The sequence below is a fragment of the Brassica rapa genome, chromosome A06, assembly GCF_000309985.2.
Source record: "Brassica rapa cultivar Chiifu-401-42 chromosome A06, CAAS_Brap_v3.01, whole genome shotgun sequence".
Lineage (NCBI taxonomy): Eukaryota > Viridiplantae > Streptophyta > Magnoliopsida > Brassicales > Brassicaceae > Brassica > Brassica rapa.
This window is the reverse complement of record NC_024800.2, coordinates 11541400-11559910: the sequence shown is the minus strand read 5'-3', so window position 1 is coordinate 11559910 and position 18511 is coordinate 11541400. Positions and strand designations below refer to the sequence as shown.

Genomic DNA, 18511 nt, shown 5'->3' with positions numbered 1-18511 from the left:
ACTTAATAGCAGGAGCTGGACCCATTAGTGTTCGTCCTTACCGCTATCCTCATGCGTATAAGGAAGAAATGGAAAAGATGGTCACTCAGATGTTGAGTTCGGGCATTATACGTCCAAGCCACAGTCCTTACTCTAAGCCCGGTGTTGTTGGTTAAGAAGAAGAACGGGTCTTGGCGTTTTTGCATTGACTACAGAGCCCTCAATAAGGTTACTATTGCGGATGAGTTCCCGATTCCGATGATAGATCAGTTGCTCGATGAGTTGTGTGGCGCCAAACACTTCTCTAAACTTGATTTACGATCGGATTATCATCAGATAAGAATGAAGGAAGAAGACATTCATAAGACAGCGTTTCGTACAGCCGATGGTCATTATGAGTTTGTGGTTATGCCATTTGGTTTAACTAATGCACCGGCAACGTTTCAAGCAGTTATGAACGAGACTTTCAGGCCTTTCCTTCGCAAATTCATCTTGGTCTTCTTTGATGATATTCTTATCTACAGCCGCAGTTTGGAGGAGCATGTACAACATTTACAAGTGGTGTTGGAGATCCTGGACAAACACAAATTGTTTGCAAACATGAAGAAGTGTACATCTGCTCAGCCTCAGATTGATTATTTGGGTCACTTGATTACAGTTGAAGGCGTGGAAACTGATCCAGAGAAAACGAAAGCTATGTCATCTTGGCCAGTTCCTAAAAACGTTAAGGAGCACATGGGATTTTTGAGATTGACTGGCTACTATAGAAGATTTGTAAAAGGATATGAAGTTATCGCGAGACCATTGACCCTGTTACTGAAGAAAAATGCGTTTGATTGGTCTGATCCGAAACAAATTGCTTTTAAAAACCTCAAGCAGGCTATGTGTTTTGCTCCAGTGTTGGCTTTACCGGACTTCAATGAGGCGTTTGTAGTAGAAGCTGATGCTTCCGGTATGGAGTTGGAGCGGTATTAATGCAAAATTCTCGTCCTATTGCTTATTTCAGTTCAGGACTCTCGGATAAACAGAAAATCAAGCCAGTCTATGAGAGAGAACTAATGGCTTTTGTTCCAGCTATTCAGAAGTGGCGTCACTACCTTTTGGCCATGAGATTTCGAGTTCATATGAACCAAAAGAGCTTGAAATTTTTGTTGGAACAAAGAGAGGTGTCCCTAGACTATCAAAGATGGTTAACTAAGCTTCTTGGGTATGATTTTGATATCATCTACAAACCTGGAGTCGATAATAAAGCTGCGGATGGTCTTTCTCGGATTGATCATTTCGTTTCTAGTGAGACTTCTTTGGCTACGTTCACGACGACAAATAATATTCAGTTACAGGATATTCTTGCTGAAGACGACAATGCGTATGTGGTCGTAGTAGTCGGCTCGTCGCTACTTTTATCCATATAATAAGGCATATCCTTGAATTGATCGGTTTCTGGCTTAGCTCTATTCCTATGCATTGTCACCATCGGTTCCCGTAACCAAGCCTTCGGCCCTGCTTTAGCTGCACTTGGTGCGTAATTCAGCCATCCAAGCTCCGAAGAATACTGTCAACAAAGGAAAGCACTTGAATAACCGTTACACGGTGGTTGATGGAAAGTTGTTGTATAAAGGAAGGTTGGTTATTCCTCGCAGTTCGAAACACATTTCGGTGATACTTACTGAAAATCATGATTCTTTGGCTGGGAGACATTCTGATGTATTTAAAACTCTCAAGCGGATTCAAGAAGGGTTTCATTGGACTCAGATGGTTAAAGATATTCAGGATTATGTTTCAGCTTGTGATGTTTGCCAGCGCCCAAAATATTCTACTCTTTCACATGCAGGATTATTGCAGCCTCTACCTATTCCAGAGCAAGTTTGGGAGGCTTTATCAATGGATTTTATAGAGGGCCTTCCTCTATCAGAAGGGGTGAACGTTATATTTGTAGTAGTCGACAGGTTGAGTAAGTTTTCTCACTTTCTGAAGTTGAAGCACCCTTTCACCGCAGTGGACGTGGTTGAGCAGTTTGCTAAGGAGGTTATTCGACTTCACGCCTAAGTCGATTGTTTCGGTTCGAGAATGGATTTTCTTGAGTTCATTTTGGAAAAACTTTTTTCGACTGAGTGGAACACAACTGAAGTATAGCACATATTTTCACCCCCAAACAGATGGTCAAACCAAAGTACTTAATAGGTGTTTGGAGACTTACTTGAGATGCTTTGCGTCTGCACATCCTAAGTCATGGGCGAAGTACTTACCTTGGGCTGAACTCTAGTACAACACCAATTTTCGCACTTTCTTGGGGATTACTCCATTTCGGGTGTTGTATGGCAGGAACCCTTCTCATCTCTTACGTTATGAATCGGGATCTACTTTTAATTTTGAGCTGGAATCGATGCTTCGGAAAAGAGATGAGATGCTCGTTCAAATCAAGCATCATCTATCACTGGCCCAGGATCGCATGAAAATGAATGCATACAAACATAGGAGGGAGCTCAGTTTTAACAAGGGCGACATGGTCTTTCTCAAGCTGCGACAATACATGCAGCAATATGTTGCTAAAAGGTTGTATCAGAAGTTAGCAGTCAGATTTTATGGTCCCTTTGAAGTCTTGGAGAAGGTGAGAGATGTAGCATATCGTGTGTTGTTACCAGTGGATTCGAAGATTCATAATATGTTCCATGTGTCTCAGTTGAAACCAGTCATTGGATCACATCATTCAGTGTCACCTTTACCTACATCATTCTCACTTGGAGATGAAGTGGTTATTGAACCAGAATCAATTGTGGATACACGGTATGATGTGCAAGGGCATTTGGAAGCATTGGTTTCTTGGAGCGGTATTCCATATCATGAAAACTCTTGGGAGCGAGTGTCTGAGTTGCTGCAGCAATTTCCTCGTATGAAGCTTGAGGACAAGCTTCAGACGAGGATAAGCCATTGAGAGCTTATGTGAGACAGAGGATAATGAGAGCTGACGTGGAAGGGGCATCTAAAGATCTCAACAAACAAGGCTGACGTGGCGAGGAAGGAGGAAAAAGTTTGTTATGATCAGTTTTACATAAATATCTACTTGTTTGTTGCTTTGATTCTTTATCGAGTAATTGTACTTTGATCATTGGGGTTGTAGAGAGATTTTCTTTACGAGAAGGCAGTAATTAGAAAGGCAGTAATTCGAGAGAGTGTTCTCGTTTTGCTGAGGATCAGATACTTTGAGGAGAGATTATTACTGTAGTTCATATTGATACTCTTGTTAATCGAATACAACTCAGTATTTGCTTAACACACAGCCTTTCAATGGTTAACTAGTCATTCGCTGGTTATTCTTGTCTCTTCAGGTTTTAGCAGTTTAGACTTGTCAAACGAAACCTCTAATCTTTGATGATTAGATATTTTGGTACGATCATTAAATCAGGCAGGCTATAGAAGATGAGCTCATAAAACAGACAGTTATGTGTTGCAAAATTCTTGTTTATAATCTTGTGGTCAGTTTTTGTTTGATTGAAGCAACAGATTACCTAAAGATCACTTGGCTGATATCTGCTAAGGTATGAGCTAGGAAGGCAGCCAGCTAACACCAAGAAGTAGAGGTGCTACAACCGAGAAAAGTAACTAGAGCAACCATGTTCAACCACGACTAGAGAAACGTCTTCAAGGTTCAGCACTAGACTCACACCTCGAAGAGCAATTTGGAAGTTGGTGATTATTGACATACATCTCATCAAGAACTGGTCAATGGTGGATGTTCCGATTGGGTGAAAACCAGTCTCGTCTGCATCAGAATTAACAGATATTCTTACATGGAACTGTTACATGTTAAAAAGGAAAGAAGTCGATAATAGCATGTGCATTCACATACTTTACAACCAATATACATATAAAGATGTGTTTGAACAATATTAACTGAGATATAGCCTCAAAGCTTCTCCTTTAGAACCCTTTACGAAGATAGCCAAAGGATTAAAGGAGAATTGTGTACTTCGAGCTGGAGGTTTCAGAAAGGTTTACAGAGTAGATCTTCTTGATGGTTCTGAAATCGCAATTAAGAGAGTACATCTCATGGTTCAAAACAACGAATGCAAGAGTAGGTTTCAGAAATTTGCTACTGTAGGAAGACTAGGAAACATGAAATTGGTTCAACTTTGTGGTTACTGCAAAGTAAAAGTGAATTGCTTGCTGCACGAACCATAGCTTATTTGCTTTTTAAGTAGACTGGTTTTTATACTGCCATTTTTGTCAAAGTAATTCATAGTTTTATTAGATAAAATCAGTTCAGAAACGTAAACTATAAATGATAGGATTTCGATAGATAGAAAACCAAAGCATTTAAGTACTGGTTGTCCAAGCCGTAGAAAACGTAATCATGATATCGTTTTAGAAAGGTTTTGAAATGCAAGATATTCCTACTATTGGTTGAGTCTTGTCATACGTAACTTACCGTTTGTAGGCTCTTGCTCTGTACATTTCGATCATCTTGTATGGTCTTTTCCATCTAGGAGCCAATTTTCCTGCTGACTTGTTTTTAGTGTTGTTGAATACTCGTTCAAAAATCTAAGAGCAATTCTTTCAAATAGCTATTTTTATTTTTTTTTCACAAAAATAGTCATAAAAATGACCAAAATAGCATTTTTTATTTTGAAATTTTTTATTTTTATTTTTTATTTTTTAAAATTTGAAATCCTATCCCCAAAACCCTGAGTCGAGATTAGTTAACCCTAGGATAAAAATACATTTTATCTTTTAATAAAACTTATTTTGATCATTTTTTTCATTAATGGTTATTTTTGTGACAAAAACTTAAAAATAGCTATCATAAGGTATTTCTCAAACTTTTCTAATCCAAACCTTTTGTTGAAAGGTTCTGGTTATCTCTTTTTGTGTTGTAGCTCCTGATTATTTTTTGCTCGTAACACTTGTTTTTTATTCTGGTCACCTTTATATTAGTTTTTTTAGTAACTAATATATTGTTTGTTGATTTATGGTTTGTTCCAGGGGCGAAGCCAGGAAATTTTTATAATGGGTGCACAACATTAAAGCCAGAAAATTTCATTCGACTTCGTAGAGTTGTCTTCAGTATTTTCATTGTCGAGAAATATCTTTTAATATTTGCAACTGATAAAGTTAAAATCAACTTCAAAAACCTATAAACCAAAATTAAAGATTATTAAGTAATAAACTATTTTTTCATCGTCGAGATAAATTTAATTAAAACTGAAAACGTAACATAATTCAAACGTGCAATCTACCAAAAACATGATTAATGAAACATATATAAATTACAAACATGTAAAACCTGCAAACCATCAAGAGTAAAAGAGTAAAGCCACTTCTATGAATTTTGGATTTTTACTGAATCAAAAACTTAGATGCTATTTAAATAATTACTAATCGTAAACATTGTTTAGAACGACTCAAAGCATTAACATATAAATTATTAAATTAGTTACCAGTTTTGTATGATAGACAAGCGAATAAAACTTTGTCAATTTGATTTGATGGTTTACACTTGCATGTTTAACAAGAAAAGCTTAAGCGATTAATTTTTTTGAGCGAATTGTTTGGATTTTAACAAAGAAAAGAGAGAATACAATTGGGCTTTAAAGCTAATTTTAATTTTTGATGAGGTAAATTATTTTTAATTTTCTTTTCATTTGGGCTTAATGTAAATTTTAGTGGGTGCACTACCATGAATTATAGTGGGTGCACATTTAAAATTCCTTAACAATTACATTAATCTTTTTAAAAAATTATGGGTGCATGTGCACCCCTTCCCTACTGAGTGGCTTCGCCCCTGGTTTGTTCATATATTTCCTATATGACGTATTATCTAAAGTTTGTATATTCAATCATAAGTGAATGCAAAAAAAAAGTATTACTTTCTCTTTATTAGGGGCCCCTTTATTTATTAGAATAGTAAAAATGTATATTTGAGGTGTTTCCAAATTTTAGTTGGTGATATAAATATTTTTTCAATTCAAAACTTTTTTACAAATTATTATTGTTCAAACATTAGTATAGAACTATAGATATGTGAAGTATAAAAATAAGAAAAAATAATAATTAATGTAATTGAAGAACTAAGAGTATTAAAGGATGCACACTATTCAAATTAACTGAGATTAATTTTAATTGTATATTTTTAGAAATAAATTACATACACTATTCAAATGTATTTGTATGTATAATAACAAATTAAATATTTTATGATAAAAAATAATATTAAAGGTAAGAAAAAAATTTCCTAGTCAACTTTTTTTTGCTAGATCTTGGTCAAACGAAACAGCATTGCACAACAATATAAAATCTTGTAACGATAGATTCAACCAAGTAATAATCACATAACCTGAGTACCCACACTTCATTTTATAAATGTATAACTTTGATATCATTATAAACGTTTAAATATATGATTTACATTTAGCGTTATATATTGTATAGTTCTATAATCTTATTGTTTAGGCTTAATATTCGTCATGATTAATATACAACGATTTTTTTTATACATTTTATTTTCTTATTAATTTTTATTACTTATTAATATATTTTTGAGTTCAGCAAATACATAGTCTCCTTCAATATAGCTTTGTAATTTATATATTTTTTATACAATACATTTTAAAATTATTTAGTTAACTATAGATGGATATTTTTATGATAATTTATATTATATGTTTTTTTAAAGAAAATTTAGTTGAACATCAATCATTTTTGTATTTTGTAAAGTTTTATAAATAAATACATTGTTATCCTTAAATCCAGAGCCGGCTCTTGGGCCAAGTGGATGAAGCCCATGCTTCCGGCCGCATTTAAATAACTACAATATCGGCCTCAAATTCCATAAAAGTATCAGTAGCCTAGTTTAGTTACATGTTATAATTTTAATTTTTTTTTCTTTAACAATAAAGTGGCCAGTTTTCTTCATTGTGCTTCTAGCCTGTATAATGTCAGGACCGGCTCATGTAGTTAGCATGAAATTAGCGACGAGGATGAGAGAGCAGTGTATGGAGGAAACTGGTACCGAGATGTCTACAAAGAGACGTGTCTGTTTCTGAAACATGTGGTTGGTACATTTTTCATGAAGAGTTTGACGATGGGATGTTCTTTAGCATTGTCCTTGGTGGGGGCTGTGGCACATGAGTTCATGGTATTGCATCTTTCCCTGAAGTTTGAATTACTACACCTACTGGCTGCAATATTCTGTTCTGAATGTGCTTTACTTCTTCATGGATCCTTCCTGTACAAGCCAGACAACAAGACAGACTACACACACACAGCTGCTGAGCCCAGTCTGCAGAACCGAGTAGCATCCTCGGCGAGCTTTCGATCAGTGAAAATGCCTGCCATTTTCAGTAATGGTGATCTGGTAGTGGATCATGTAAACATGATTCTTTATGAGCTCTTCCATTTGCTGAGACCTCCTGAGGAAGATCGGATTGAACTTGAAGTCAAGTCATAAGGCTGAAATCAATCTTCAACCTTGAGGACAAGGTTGTTTTGGGGGGAGTATTGATAAGACTGCATATTGGGTCAAGGAGTGGGCTTCTCATTATTGGGCATCGGAAAAATAAGACAAGTGCCCAAGACATTGCTCTTCTTTTATCTTTTTAAGTCGAGTTATTTCCTTGTAAACGTTTCACCGAATCACGATCACAAACAATATCGGGTTAATCCCTAATTTCTTTCTTTCTCTTTTCTCTTCTCATCTCATACTCCTCGTCAATTCTCCCTCCCTTTCTTGTTACACATATTCGATCCTCCTTTGATCTTATCACAATTTGAGCAAAGAAAGATCACTCATGTTTTCTAGCGACACGGAATCCTGAGGGTGATAATAACTCGGAAGAAATATTGCTCAACTTTGAAGCATTGAATTCATAAAAGGATGGCAAAAGCAACATGCATGATTCAAGCTCTGAATCTGAATCAGAAAGTGAAGATGATGATGAAGTTGGAGATTTGAATAGATTGCTAGGGTTTGAGGAAAGGCGAAGGCGAGAAACTTGCTACCCAAGAAAGCAACACTAAACCCTGCAGATGAGTCTGCTTTAAAAAAAGGAAGAGCATCTGAAGCAGCCATAGAAAGAAGTGTTCGTAACTCTGTTCTTTTAACCATAAACGATAACGTTTTTAATTTAGTTCAGTACGGTTCGTAATTCTCTCTCCTCTGTTTCAAATTAATTTTCAGTAGTCAATATGAATATTATATAAATCAATTGTTCTTCTTTTTTAAGCTGTTCCAATTCGTATCATGATTACAAAAATTCAATAGAAAAACTGAAGCCCTAACAAATCTATACCTACAAAAGGAGCAACGCTTTAATTCTGAGACAAAGCATGACGAGACATACAATAAAAGATTACTAAAATCCAAAACCAATCAGCTTCTTCACCGAGATATTGCAGAAGTCGTTGACTGTTGTTGAGTAAGAGGATATACCACAGTCGCAAAGACTAAGATGACGCAAATCAATCCAGTTCCTAAACCGTTCGTCGTTAAAGCAGCCGTCTTTGAAACAATATTCCAGCCGCTAAAGTTGCCTTTGAGATAAAGCGTGATGAAGATTAGGGCGATCGATAAGATCACAAACCCATGTTGACGTAGAAATTGCCTAATTCGATCACTGTTTTCGTTGAAGACGATCGCAGCGACGATGACTAACGAGATGACGCAAATCCATCCAGTTCCTAAACCGCTCGGTTTAAAATCTGCCGTCTTTGAAACGTTATTCCAGCCGCTAAAATATCTTATCAAACCGCAGATAAACGAAACTGGGAAGAAACAGATCTCAGCTAATGTCATCTTTGATCTCTCTTCAACTTTTGTGCTTATGTGTGTTTAGACAAAACTTGAATATTCGTCTTGGCTTGCTCTATTTTTATAGTGCATGTTTCATATGGCGTTTTCCTTTTTTGGTATTTTGGTTTTCTCTATTTTTATTTTTTTCCTTTATTCCTATATTTTGTTATTTCCTTTTTCCTGTTTTTCTTTCTTTACGACATTTCCTTTTTTTGTTGGATAGAAAAACAAACAAAAATAGATATACGGAGTGCGAAGTGAAAAACACATATTTATTGAGAAAACAGTATGATATAACAATTGTGGATGGCATATATATTACATGAAATTTATAAAAGCCTTACCTGCTTGTTATCCCTTGCATTATTCACATCACAAGCAAACGTATTGAGTCCCCCCATTCTTGAACCGATGAAACCGGTTCACATGTCTAACCAAATCTCCCTTTCCACAAACTTCGAGATGAACTTTGTAAAAACAAGTGACAGTCCCCACACTAACGCAACGCAAGTTCTTGGTGTGGTTCTCCTTTCGCTGTATTTATCAGCCCAAACGCCAGCCACCAGTTTCTCACTGCGCCCCAACACTATCCACTCTTTCTCTTCCGTTGCGCGATCTTACAAAACGCCTCTCGTTTGTGGTATAGTAAAACCTCTATAAATTAATAATGTTAAGATTTTGAAATTTTATTAATTTACAAAAATTTCTTTATTTAGATTTTTTTATTTTAAGATATTTTTATTATAAGATAAAAAATATATTTGATTTTAGTGTATATAAATTAATTGTTATTTTTTAAATTTGACATTTATATTACATTTATTATATTATTTGGTGTAATAATATATATTACATAGAACTTAAATGTAGTTTTAGATATAATATTACTAAATCTCATCAAAATATATTAAGTGTTAAAAAATATAAAGATAATTCTATTGTGAATATATAAAACAAATAATATAATAATAGGTTCTTACTTATATAAAACTAGGTGATTTTCCCGTGCACATGCACGGATATAAATATTTATAAAATAAATATATTGTAATAATTTATTGTTATTTATTTTTAATTTAAATTAATTTATAATTTGTATACATAATTTATATTAATAATATTTTATTACTTTAATTAGACATATAATTTTAGATATGTTATATCTAGTTGTTTTTTATCGTCGATTTAATTATCATTTGGGTATATTAGATTCCATCTATTTCTCTGAATTCAACTATAATATTTGTTTATTTTAAATATATAAAAATTATGATTAATTTTCTTATTTGCATTTACGATGGTTGTTGTCTTAGATATGTAAATATATTTGAGGAAGTTTATGTGTAACTTAAGATATATTGTGCTTAGAATGGAATATCAAAAAAAATTAAAGTGTATGATTCCAAATTATGTAAATTAATATAACGATAATATTCTAAAATCTCATGCATATATATTAATTTTACAAAAGAACTAAATTATAACAGTTGGTTGATATTTTATTTTCATTTGTTAATATGTTTTGAGTCATCCTATAATTTACATTTATAAAATAAATTATTATTATAAATTATATATTTTTGTTGTAGTTAAATCTATGATTTTAGATATAAGTTGGATTAAGTCGAGTCACTCATGTTGTGAGTATATTAAGTTACATATATTATTTCAAATTCAAACTGAAGTATAATTATTTTTATTATAATTAATAAAAATAAAGTTATTTTATTTATCGTTTGAATATGCATGTAGTTTCATAATATTTATCAAAGTATATGTTAATTTTTTTAAAACAAAAAATAAAGCGATAATCAATATGAAGTTACATACATAATTAACTGATATATTTTTGGAAGCTCATGAACACATATCAATATTTACAATAATTAAAATATTTCATAAATTCTAAATAATTTTATGCCTTAGATTTATTAAATGGTAAACTGAAATTTATTTTGAATAATCTTAAAACTGAGAATTCAGATTTGCTTTGGTATTTTAATTATAGTCATATTAAGTTCCACAAACATAAAAACATAAAATTTAAAAGCAAATTTAATATATGAAAACACATAAGTTTAATAATGATTAAATCTATATATCTACCTTGTTAGAGTATATAGTGTTATGTTATTTTAAAATATTTTGTAATTATTTGATCAAAAGCTATTTGTTGTTAATTTTTTAATTTTTTTTAATATCTCTTAAAAACAAGCACTTTGAACATATATATTTTTGAATTGTTTAAAATTTTGTTTTAGAAGAAATAATATTTTTTTCTAATATTAAGAGTATGTGTGTGAATGTTGTTTTATGAAATCAGATTATAAGAAAATATATATATAAAGAAGTATTTTATTACTGCAAAAGTATATTCTATGTTATTTAAAAATATTTTTTAAATGAAATATTTCTATTTTGTGAACTTTCTTCTTTAATGAAATCATATTATATACATATATTTCCGTTTTAATTTTTTTTGAAACTTTATAATTGTTTCTTTTTTATTATATATGTTACTTGGAAAATCTTATATAGGAAACTAAATAAAAATTCAATAATAGTATTTAAATATAATATCTTTAATTCATTAAGGGTATCAGTGTAATCAACCATCGTGAGAGTTAACGTGAGCGCGATACATAAGAAACTGACTTCTCAAATAATATTATAGAGATATGTATACATATAAATTATTAGTTTAGAATTATAATGGGACCATATATTTACATAGAATTTTCTAAAAAAATATTATCTTACTATTTTATCGATTTATGTCAAATTTTAAACCGACACAAGTTGGGACCAGCGAAATTTATTAATTTATAGAGATTATTAATTTATCGAGTATTAATTTATAGAGATTCTACTGTATAGATATATGTACCCTCAGCTAACTTTAATTAAGAGAGCATGAATCTGTTCCATAATAGGGTTAAACTCATTCACGGAAACAAACAAGTAAATTTTCTAAAATGTTTTCAGCATATACTCATATTGCGAGGGATTTTAAACCAAATTCTCATCTAGTGGTGTCAGTGGTGAGAGTTGGAATATAGGAGAAGAAAACTACTATCTTGCTTAACAGGCAAGCCGAATACCAAAAGAACTCCATTTAATTTTCGGAGGAACTTTCATATGGCTGGAAACTTGAATCTTGGAAGAACACTTGAGTCAGAAAAGACTGAGAAGTCCATCCATTTTCAAAATTGTGAAAGGTTTTAAGGAACACTTGAGCTGATAACCACTTTCAACGACAGAAAAGTCATTATGATGAATGAAACATGAAAAATTGTTACAAACTCTTAAAAAAAGCTCTCTGTACATCAAATGAGTCGCTATTGTAATCCAACAGATGCGATCAAAGCTTAGTCATAGATGAGAGAACTTTTTAACTACAGTATTTCCAGATGAAACCAATGTAGCAAGTGGAGATTCTGAAACCATGAGGAAGTTTCAATATGTGTAAGTAATACCTCAGAAGAACCTTGGCTTTCGATCCGCAGGCTTAAGAATTTGGAAGGAGCACATCAAACTTTCATCGACGCTCATCATTGCACCCGCATTGTCGAACTCACCACAGTAGTTTGGAGCAGAAAATATAGTCACAAGCTGTCTATCGGCAAAGAACTCATACCCATCCTCTACAACCTGTAGGAACATTATAGCTTCTTTCATGAGCAAAAGAATGGATTTCGCAGCTAGAAGAAAACATGATATACAAACCTGGTGGGCACGACAGACTAAATCCATATCGTTTTTGATTAGAAACTCGGCGACTTTGTCAGCACCAAAAGTGTAGGAGACTCCACGGTCATTCATCCCCCAGCCCTTGACGCCTTTACTAGGATCAGACCAAAGAAGGTCACAGAGCAAACCAGAGTCTGGAATATCAGTTGGACGCTCTATGTTCTTAATCTGTTCCACACTTGTCAAATCAGGAGAAAGTCCACCGTGCATACAAAGTATCTTCTCGTCTATGACTGCAGCCAGAGGGAGGCAGTTAAAACAGTCTGTAAACACTTTCCAGAGTTTCACGCTGAATCTCCGTTTACACTCGTCGTAGAATCCATAGATTCTGTTGATAGATGCGCACTCATGGTTGCCTCTTAAGAGAAAGAAGTTCTCGGGGTATTTGATCTTGTAGGCAAGGAGAAGACAGATAGACTCCAAACTCTGCTTCCCACGGTCGACGTAATCTCCCAAGAACAAGTAGTTTGCTGCAGGAGGGAAACCTCCGTACTCGAAAAGGCGCAGCAAATCTGAGTATTGACCGTGAATATCACCTGAAACAAACAAACACAGATGTCAAAGACAAATGTTACACATAAGCTTAGGAATCCAGAGGAAGTTTAAAGGAAACCAAAGAAAGCAGTCAAAGGAGTTACTAAGGCTTTGAATGGTGAGTTGGTGACACCGCACCGCAATTAATAGTAACAAAATCTTTATATATATATTTTTGTTACTATTATAACGCACCACGGTTGTTCTGATTATTATTATCATTCGGACTCTAAGTATATCAAACAAATGCATTTTCATCGACAAAGATAAGTAAGAAGTTGTTTTCCTCTGTTCAAGCTCTATTTAGCATTAAGATCCTTAGGAATAACCAAACAAACACATCCATCATTAGGTGACATTAGTTGGTAAGAGAGAGTTTATTCCATCACCCAGATAGTATTATCTAAACTCAAGAGGTCGAAAAAGCAATGTAATGATCTTTTTATCTCCTTTGATTATCATTCTTCCAAGATTAAGAGAGAGATGCTAAAAATATATCTCTTATCCACTATACATTCCCACAAAAGTTCAATTTTATTCGTTTATAGCCATAACATCTTTCTTCAAAACTAAACACATCCAAGAGTATTGGTTGCTGAAAAACGCAAACTTAAACCAAGTTATAAAAAAAAAGAAGGCAATCGATCAAGAAATTCAGATCTCAAGGCAAACGAACAAATCAGGAAGGTGGAACTAGGAAAGAGATTTTAGATAAAAATACCGCAGATCTTGACGGGGGCATCGAGCTCAAGGAGACTGGGCTGCTGAAGGAATATCTGTTTGGAGACAACGCAAAGCTGTCGGATCTCAGAGTCGTTGAGCATCATAGCCTGCTTCGTCCCTGGCTTAGTGTTTCTGTAATCAAGCAAACGCCGAATGATGTCGTCGAGAGCTTCAGGGTCCATGCTTCCTTGCGCCATCCCACTAACCTCACGAATTTAGAATTTAGAATTTAGATAGATCTTCTGTAAGTTTCAATCTTTTTTAGGACAAGATTCGATCGCCGAGTAAGTTATTCTTATGTGTCTCTTTGCAGTTTTGTGAATTTTGTTTTTCTGTGTGATTGATGTCTGCGTTTACCGAATATGATTTGGCTATCTCTCCTTGGGCTAACTTTTTGCTTCTTTTTTTGTTTTGTCCCTATTATTTATTTCTCATATTAAAAAAATATAAGTTTTCAGTTTTGATTGATTTTGAATCGGAGTAAGAATTTCTATATATTAAAAGAGAAGTCACTTTAGTGATTTCTACTGACATAACATTAATATAAACTTTCTCAGAAAAATTGTTATAATTATATTGGTCGATTTTTTTGAATTTTATTTTTCATTTATTTTAATCAATCGCTTATGTAGATAACTCCAAAACTATTGTCGATTTCGTTAAGCCCATATATAGCTAGGAGATAATAATTATCGATTTAGTTTAGTCTTGGGCAAGATTTAGAACTAAGACAAATATTAAAAACTTTCCTTATTATTCAAACAGTAAACTTGTGCATGTTAATATCATATTAATTAAATTTGCTTAGAAAATATTTTAATGTTTCTAATTAGTAGGGGGCGTTCGGGTTCGGGTCGGGTATTTCGGATTTTCGGGTATTTCGGTATAGAGGTGTAGAACCCGTTCGGGTATTTCTGTACTTCGGGTCGGGTTCGGGTATTTATAGTTCGGATTCGGTTATTTTGGATCGGGTTCGGATATTTAGATTTTGAAAAAAAAATAATTTTTTTTATTTCTCAAGTTTCTTATATTTAAAAATATAACTTTCAGTTAATTATTTTTTTATTTTTAATAGATTGAATGGTTAATAGATTTGGACATAACATTTTAAAACTAAAAATGCATTAATTTAGTTATTTTTTAAAAATTTTGGATGTAACTTTTTGTTAATTTTTGAAATAAAAAACTTGACATGCATTTTAAGTGAGTAGCAAATCAGTTTTTTCCGTAATTGTATGTATATCATATAAACTTAAAGTATGTGTAGTATCAATATAAATATTTTATATAAAATAAGAGATGTAAACTAGAAATATAAGGTTAATTATACATATGTTCGGTTATCTTCGGATATCAATTCGGGTTCGGGTATTATCCGTTCGGGTTCGGGTATCCAATCTCTCTTTATTCAATACTTGTTCGGGTATTTTGCTACTTCAGTTCAGATTTCAGTTCGAGTTTTTCGGATCGGGTTCGGGTGCCACTTCGGATATCGGGTAAAGTGACCACCCCTACTAATTAGGTTGTTTGTTTTTAATAACTTACCTTTCTAATATGGATTACTTGCGCAAGTTAAAATCATTAAATATGCAAATAACTTATTGACAAAATTTGTTTTTAATAGCTTACCTTTCTAATATGGATTACTTGCACAAGTTGAAATCATTAAATATGCAAATCACATATTCACAATATGGATTACTTGCGCAAGTTGAAATCATTAAATATTATCGATTTAGTTTATCATTGGGCAAGATTTAGAATTAAGACAAATAATTAAAAACTTTCCTTATTATTCAAACGGTAAACTTGCGCATGTTGATATCATATTTATTACATTGCTTACAAAATATTTTAATGTTTCTAATTAGGTTGTTTGTTTTTAATAACCTACCTTTCTAATATGGATTAAAATCATATCATATGCAAATCATTTTTTGACAATACATATTTAATATCTTTCTTTAAACGATTTCATTATTTATTGTGCAAAATATTGTGCATCATTAATATGAGAAATAAATCGACTGTATATATATATAGGAGACACCCAAGGTCTTAAAATACAAACATTCTTTTTTCATTCTTTAAAGTATTATTCACAAATCTCTCTTCTCATACTATTAAGGTATTACGACGATGCTGCTTGTGTGCTAAGAAAAATGTGTTTAGACGCAAAGGCTTCTCATCTTTCATCGACTCTGCCACCCACTTTGCCTTGGAAGTTCAATAAACCTGTACAGCCTAATAAAGGACTAACCCGCCAAGGCAATGGGCACTCAGAAGAGCTACGTTGTGTCATTGCTGTTATTCGACAGTATGTTTTCTTAGCATATAAATCACCTTTATCTCTTCTATACTTCTATCTGTTAAAATTTTGTTATTACATGACAATGGCGATCGAACTCCAAAACATAAGGTGAAACTAAATGTTACAGAGGAGAAACTGTTAAACCTGATGCTGAAGTACAATGGTGGAAAGCCAAGAGCTGAGGTGCGAGAGGCTCCAACTTTTCTGTCATCCATCTTTTATCAGAGCCTTGATTCATTTTATATATTTTTCTTCTTTTTGTAGACAAAACTAAAAAGTGCATTCCAGTTGCAAGACCTATTAGATGCAACAAGAATGTTAGTTCCCCGTACAAGGTAGAACCCTGAACTCAACTCTTTGTGTCTTGTCTCCAAAAAGCATGTCTGGTCTATCTTTTCTATGTGTTGAATACTTGTAACGACAATATGGTCTTCCTTTTTTTATATGTAGACCAGGTCGTGAGAGTGATAGTGATCCAGAAGACCTTGAACATGCTGAGAAGCTTCGTCAAGTTAAAGCAGTTCTTGAAGAGGTTCTTTAGTACTTTCTCTTTTTTTTTTTTTGAATATAGTCCGGGAAAAATATTACATAGTATCATTTTTTTTGTTGAATATATTATCTTATAAGTAAGCTCGCATTATGCATTTTTTATTTAATTCATGAGGTTATTTTCTCAGAGCAGAGAATCTTTTGGAATGGCGCAGGGAGGAAATTTCTCAGGGATATACATGAAGGTTCAACTGAAGCCGCTGAAGTGGGATGGTGAAGGCGAAGAAGAAAAACCCGTAGAGGCCCTTATGATTCTTAAATACGGCAGTGTTCTAACTCACGCTGGTAGAAAACAGGTGTTTACATACTCTACCATTTAATTTGTCATTGTTATATATATATATATATACATATATATATATATATACATATATGTTTTCCAAATATGGAAGAATTGTTTAACATATATGTTTGCTTTATATATATATACATATATGTTTTCCAATACTCATCATGTGTTTACTAATAATGTTTTTTTATCTTTCTTGCTTCTCAAGGTTTCTTTGGTCGCAAGGACTCTTCCATGTTGGATGGTCTTGATACTGCCAGCATTGAAATGGAAGCTGCCATGGTTTGTCCCATGATTTGAGTCATTTTTTAAAGTGTGTGTATCAGTCAATCAACAAGATTGATTTCATTATAATTGAACTATATATGCAGGCTAGATTGAATAAGATTGCAACGTCTGGCAAAAAAATGATCAATGAATTACTACTATTTATTATTATCAAATCATAGTAGTAATTATCAAATTAAATATGCAAAAGGCAAAATAAAAAGAGAGAGGCATAACATAAAATAAGTTAGCATATTAAATTACAAATAAGCCAAAATATTTCAAAGAAGTCAAACAACCTAGAAAATTAAAAATCGAACCAGCTACCTTTTTTTATTAGACCGGATATTAGTTCCACCAATAATAGTGGTCAACTTACCCACATGGTGCATATATGTCAAATGGACAAATCTACGTTTAAGTAACCCAACCTGTAAGGGATTTTGATTTTTTTGGTGAATCTCGTGGACTGATCTATCGCAGATTGGGGTTCATAGGTGAAGTTTCAAAAAATCATTATAATTTGATTGGTCAATTGTTTTTAATTTTTATTTATTTAATTTAGATCTAAAAATTTAAGATAAGTCTAAAATCATTTAACATCACTTGCCATATAATCATACGAATATTACAAATAACAATTTATGGAAACTATTCTCGAAATTATAGAAAGATTAATAATGTTTTATTTATTACTTTTAATATTTATAACATATAAAATATAATGAACGAAATTTTATATAAGATAATTATAATAGTTTTATACTCTACTTGATGAATTGTGTTCGAATATAATTATATAATAACTATTTCAAATATTACAAAATCCAAAAATGTTTATTAATATTATTTTTAAATTATTTATCGTTGTTTAAAGAATAAATTTATCATAATTTTAAAATAATTTATAAAATGCTTACAAAATGCAAGGCAAAGTTGCACTTTCAAGAGTTAAGTCGAGATCTGAATTAAAAATCCTAATAACTGGTAAAGAAGGGAAGCCGCAGACAAAAACATTGAATGTTGTCTACAAACAAGTTTTTCAAAATATCTCGTAGTCACGGTACGTAATTTTAATCTACTTTTTTTCAAATACAAATTTTAAAATATATAAACTGTTACAATTATTTATTTTTTGTATTTGCCAGATGGGTTGTGATGAGTTAGGAGACCGATGACGGTATGTCAATTTAATATTATTTCATGTTCAATAATATTTAGAAATTTATAAATGTATCAAATAATGTTAACCCGTCAAATTGCTTACAAAATTTATTTAATTTTTTGCAGGTTTCTAATTGAATTTGCTTTCTTTATCGAGAAA

General features: G+C 32.5%; 1 protein-coding gene and 2 long non-coding RNA genes across 3 annotated transcripts; 2 read left to right on the top strand and 1 right to left on the bottom strand.

The window, feature by feature from the left end:
• Window positions 1-953: 953 nt before the first annotated feature.
• On the top strand, window positions 954-12181 carry LOC117125957. The gene is made up of 2 exons (XR_004448421.1): window positions 954-9409; window positions 11642-12181. It is a non-coding gene; the product is annotated as an uncharacterized LOC117125957 (long non-coding RNA).
• Window positions 12006-14166, bottom strand: LOC103873291 (serine/threonine-protein phosphatase PP1 isozyme 2). Its single transcript, XM_009151714.3, has 3 exons — window positions 13770-14166; window positions 12491-13050; window positions 12006-12415 (listed from the first exon to the last, which is right to left on the bottom strand). Exons 1-3 carry the CDS (start codon window positions 13966-13968, stop codon window positions 12242-12244), a joined length of 933 nt encoding a protein of 310 aa, XP_009149962.1. The 5' UTR covers window positions 13969-14166; the 3' UTR covers window positions 12006-12241.
• Window positions 14167-15766: 1600 nt separating this feature from the next.
• Window positions 15767-17900, top strand: LOC108872219. The gene is made up of 3 exons (XR_004448824.1): window positions 15767-16265; window positions 16347-16417; window positions 16533-17900. It is a non-coding gene; the product is annotated as an uncharacterized LOC108872219 (long non-coding RNA).
• Window positions 17901-18511: the final 611 nt, after the last annotated feature.